The 5232-nt window shown below is 37.7% G+C and overlaps 1 protein-coding gene across 10 annotated transcripts in view; it reads right to left on the bottom strand.

Moving 5' to 3' along the window:
* The window catches only part of PTPN13 (protein tyrosine phosphatase, non-receptor type 13), a 156016-nt gene that overhangs the window by 96348 nt on the left and 54436 nt on the right, over positions 1–5232 (bottom strand). For all 10 annotated transcript variants that reach the window (XM_015566168.1, XM_015566166.1, XM_015566165.1 and 7 more), the window contains 2 exons: positions 5105–5200; positions 4111–4204 (listed from right to left, as the gene is read on the bottom strand). In XM_015566168.1, the coding sequence (XP_015421654.1) occupies positions 4111–4204; positions 5105–5200 (190 nt within the window). The remainder of the gene's footprint in view (positions 1–4110; positions 4205–5104; positions 5201–5232) is intronic.

Here is a 5232-nt window from a genome sequence, read left to right as displayed (position 1 = left end):
TATTTTGGTGGGCACTTGGGCTGTTTCCAAATCTTAGCTATTGTAAATGCTGCTATGAACATAGGGGTGCATATATTCTTTCTGATTGGTGTTTCTGCCTTCTGAGGATATATTCCTAGAAGTGGAATCACTGGCAAATGGCAGTTTACCTATGCTGCCATCTTGGTTTCTCCCTGGACCACAGTTTTTTAATCCATTCATCAATTATTGGTGGGCACTTGGGCTGTTTCCAAATCTTAGCTATTGTAAATGCTGCTATGAACATAGGGGTGCATATATTCTTTCTGATTGGTGTTTCTGCCTTCTGAGGATATATTCCTAGAAGTGGAATCACTGGGTCAAATGGCAGTTCCATTTTCAATTTTTTGAGGAAACTCTACACTGTTTTCCCTAGTGGTTGTACCAGTCTGTATTTCTCTATGCTTTCAACCATCCAATGGCTTCCTATTATACTTAGAAAAACATCCAAGTGTTCACCTCAGCTTCTGAGGTCTGACATGATTTGGGTCCTGGTTACCATCCACTCTGTCCTCCACTCACTCTGCTGCAGCCACACTGTCCTTCTCGCTGCTCCTCTAACATGCAACACATCTTCCACACCTCATGGCCTCTGTTCTTGTTGTTCTTTTTGTCTAGAACCCTCTTGCTTCTGATATCTGCATGGTTCACTGCCTCATTTCAAATAGTGTTCTGTTCAAATATAACATCTTGAGAGATGCCTCCTCAGATCACCCTGCCTATGCATCACAGAACTTGGACATCATACCCCTGCACTCTCTATCCCTTTAGACTGCTTAGTTTTCTTCCAAGTAGCATCACTCTCTAATGGTGCATTACTTACTTGTTTTCCAATGGTTTATTGGCAATCTCTTAACCCCAGAATGACCCTTGAGGGACAGTTCCATTTTCGTTCATGACTCTATCTCCAGTATCTAGAAGTATCCAGCACATGGTAGGTGTTCAACAATCATTTGTTGAACAAATGATTGATTAAATTTGATGTTCAAAAATATCACTTAATAAGTCAAGGATAATGAACAAAATTTAAATGTATATATTTTAATTCCTACTTGTTATTTTTCATCAAATATATTAGCCTTCTTATTCAAATTATTTTATCTGTCCCAAGTAATATTTGGTAGAAGTTCTTATAACGACTGAAAAGTTTGAGTGACAAACAAAACAAAACAACAACAAAAAAAACCAAACAAACTCAGAAAAACAAAATCATTTAGGAATGAATAAATAGGTTGTTTTGAGACAAAAAAAATTACCTCATCGAGCAGATAGGCACAGAAGCAGTGGGAACTATACTATGTATAAACTGTGCTCAAAGTTAACACTGGAAAACACTTAGCAATGCTCTTTGGCAAACCGCTTTGAATATCCTTTTTGATCACTGAAAGACACTTTTGATAGCTCAGAATCCAAAAATTACTCATTCTGTGGCATCTGACTCATAATTTCCTGTAAATCTCCCCCTTTGTATACCCCCTGTTTTACAAATCAATAGCATTGTCTGTATCTGTTTTTCACTTCATACTTGCTAAAGGGGATGGAAAGTTTTATGAGGAACCATGCAACATGTTTAAATACAGCACTATTTATAGATCTGACAAATATGTGACCTCAAGAACAAAACAGGATCTCCTGATTATGTACCAGCATGTTAAGGATATTATCAGAAAGTTTGTACACATTCAGGAAATTCTGAACTTGAATAAGGAATTTGGACAGTATTTTAGTTAAAAAGGAGGTGAGTACTGCCATTCTAAAAGAAGTAGAATTTAGCATCTTACATTAAAAATAACATATACACAGACCCAACAATCTACTTCTTGAAATATTTTTCTTTCACCTATACCTTTTATCTAATGCATGTATAATGAACACCACATTGGGAGTTTACCTCTTTTTAAAAAATATATATTTTTTATTGATTTTTTATAGAGAGGAAGGGAGAAGAATAGAAACATCAATGAGAGAGAAACATCGATCAGCTGCCTCTTGCACACCTCCTACTGGGGATGTGCCCACAACCAAGGTACATGCCCTTGTCCGGAATTGAACCTGGGACCTTTCAGTCCGCAGGCCGACGCTCTATCCACTAAGCCAAATTGATTAGGGTGGGAGTTTACCTCTTAAAGTGTGAAATAAAAAATAGTTTCTCACTAAAACATGACTTGATGAGCTAAGATGACAATGTTTCCAATATAAAACTTAGACAAAAAACAAACAAAACAAAAAACTAAGACAGTCTCATAATCTTGATGCTTTTGACATAGCTTATCAAGAAAATTGAAATAAGACACATGTTTTAATTTTATTTGGAGGAATATGTTTTTATATGACTAAAACTGATTATAAGATAAATTCATCATTAACACACAATCCCAATAATTCTTCCAGTTGTTATTTCTACTGCTAGTTTTTTTTAAAGATTTTTTTTTTATTGATTTCAGAGAGGTGGGGAGAGAGAGATAGAAACTTCAATGATGAGAGAGAATCACTGATTGGCTGCCTCCTGCATGCCCCCCACCGGGATCAAGCTTGCAACCCAGGCATATGCCCTGACTGGAATTGAACTGGTGACCTCTCAGTTCCTGGGTCGACACTCAACCCCTGAGCCACGCCAGCTGGGCTCTATTGCTAGTTTTGATCAAGCTAAAAGGGCATCATATTAGCTGTAAGTTTTCTCCAAATTACACATATAGAGAAGAGAGACTTCCTCAACTTCGCACAGAGCTTTGTGCGATTCAATCTGCTCTTCCCGGTGTTCATGCCCAAACGCTTTTGCTTCTTTAAGAAAACGGTGCAATATCAAGCATAGATCTGTCTCTTCTCTTACCTCTTTGTTCAAAATTACAAAAACAGGGTCATCACAATTACTATTATATTTACTATTATATAATTACTATTACTATTATGGGCTATAGTAATATAAAATGCCATTGTGCAAATATAATGTCCCCTTGGGTACAAAAATACTTACTAAGGCTTTCCTCAGGTAAAATAAAACTTAACTAAAATAAACAGACTATATTAAAAGGTATAAGAGAAAACAGAAATTACATAAATTTAATAAAAATTAAACATTAAAGATAATTTTGTTGTAATGTATTTAATTACTTGGAGTCTAAACCTTTAATCACATGGCTAGGGTTGCCTGATTTATTAATAGTGTACAGCTGTGAAACAGTGTCTGCCAGAATTAATTGGGTAAGGGGCAAGGTTTTGTTAATTTCCAAATGATTCTTTTGTATATGGTGGCACCTGAATGATACAAATGGAAACAATGAATTTGAAAGGATTCCCATAGTATGGGTATAAGTTCTGAAGCATCCTCTGGTTCTCTAATATCACATTGCAAATTTCAAATTAATGCTTACCATTAGCAATGTGCTTTTGTTCATGTAAGGGAGCTCTGCACACACAAAAGAATGCACATCAAACAGTCACTACTGTCTTGACACTTTTCAGTTTAAACAAAGTAAATTAATACACAGCTATAATACCACCATCCTAAGTCTGGAACAAGAATAATACCTAATGCCTTATAAGAAAGCTGAGTATTTCAGTATAAAAATGAACTCTTAACAGCCCAAAGTGGGCTTTAAAAAAAATACAAGATGACCTCTTTTAAACCAGGAAAAACGTAGTGAATAATTAACTTTTTACATAACAGGTTACTTAGTAGTAACCTCATTATTCATTCTGCAAATAATACTTAGTGAAATCCTGCTTGTTGAACCTGTTCAATCGTTTAAAAGAGGTATTACTCGCTATCTTCCCACAGGTTTAATGCCACGCCTTCAGAATTTCCTAACTGTTAATAAGTACTGACAATTCTAAAAATCAAGCACAAACTATAAGTAATCAGAGCCAATTCTAATTTTAAAAGATTCCAATAACTCAAACTTGAACTACTACAATGTCTTCACATAACTGAATAATTTTGTGGGTATGGAAAGAGGAGGGAAAGACAAAGGAAAAAAGGAGGAAAGAGGATAATTTTAAAAAATATGAACTTGATTCTAATAAAAACAAAAACAAAAAAACCTGTCACTGTTTCCAGGAAACGCATTAGTATTACTTTTTCAGGTCACATACCTTGGTCTGTGTGACTGGCCTTGACCTGGAGTTTCATCCACTCCTGGGAGACCACTGTTAGATTCAAACCTCTTTGAAGCTTCACTTTTTCTCACTAATTTAAGTGAAAAAGGAACAGATGATAATAATATGAAGTGATCTTATTTAAAACTCAAGCATTTAGCAGACACAGATCCATATTCAAATCATATTCATATAATTGAATTAATGAAATGTGTAGTGGTAAGTCATGTTGTTTTCAAAGACAATAAATTATTTTCTACTAGGGGCCCAGTGCACAGATTCGTGCACCTTGAAAGGAACTGTGGGCAATGAGGCTGTGGTAGGCACAGGGACTGGTCTTGGCCCATCCTCCGTGCCCCCACCTGGCCCCTCCTGCCGTGGCTCCTGGTCCCCTGTCTGCTGGCAGCCCTGCTCCTGCTGCCACCACTCCCACATGCTGACAGCACCAGCCCCACCCAAACCCACTGACAGCGTGGAGCGATTGGGGCCAGTACCAGCAGCGAGGGCTAGTGGTGGCTGCTGCCCTGATCACCCCTCAGGAGCAGGGGGAGATGGAGAAGCCCTCATGGGTGATCAGGGCCGGCAGCCACCGCTTGCACCCGCTGATGGCTCTGAGTGATTGGGACTGGCACCAGGCACTGGCAGTGGGTGTGAGCAGCAGCTCCAGCGCCAGCAGCAACTGGCGCCCGCCTTGGTCTGGCGCCCCGGCTCACCTGCTCCACCATCCTACAGCAATCGGTTGTTCTGGCGTTCGGTCTATTTGCATATTAGCTTTTCATTATATAAGATATTATGAAAATGACTACATTGCTGTTGGTGAAGCTATTATTAAGCTCCTATAATATTGTTAAAATGAATAACTGACAGCTTTTTATAATTCTTAAATTTTTATATAGAATTATTTGTGTGTCACCTCATAACTCAGTGCTACTGAAAAAGAAGGACAATCACGGTTTCTTAAAAACATTTTATTTTCTGAGATGCCTCTCACCTTGTCTGAAGTCTGAGTCAGAGGAAATAATAGATGGACTTTCACTGGAGGTACTAAAGATATCACTGTGGTAAGTTTTGTATCTTCGAATTGGTTCTAAATGGATTAAAACAAACAAACAAAAAAAC

Source organism: Myotis davidii, unplaced genomic scaffold, assembly GCF_000327345.1.
Source record: "Myotis davidii unplaced genomic scaffold, ASM32734v1 scaffold662, whole genome shotgun sequence".
NCBI classification, from domain to species: domain Eukaryota; kingdom Metazoa; phylum Chordata; class Mammalia; order Chiroptera; family Vespertilionidae; genus Myotis; species Myotis davidii.
Note: the sequence above shows the minus strand (reverse complement) of the source record. Positions and strands in the feature narration are given on the sequence as shown.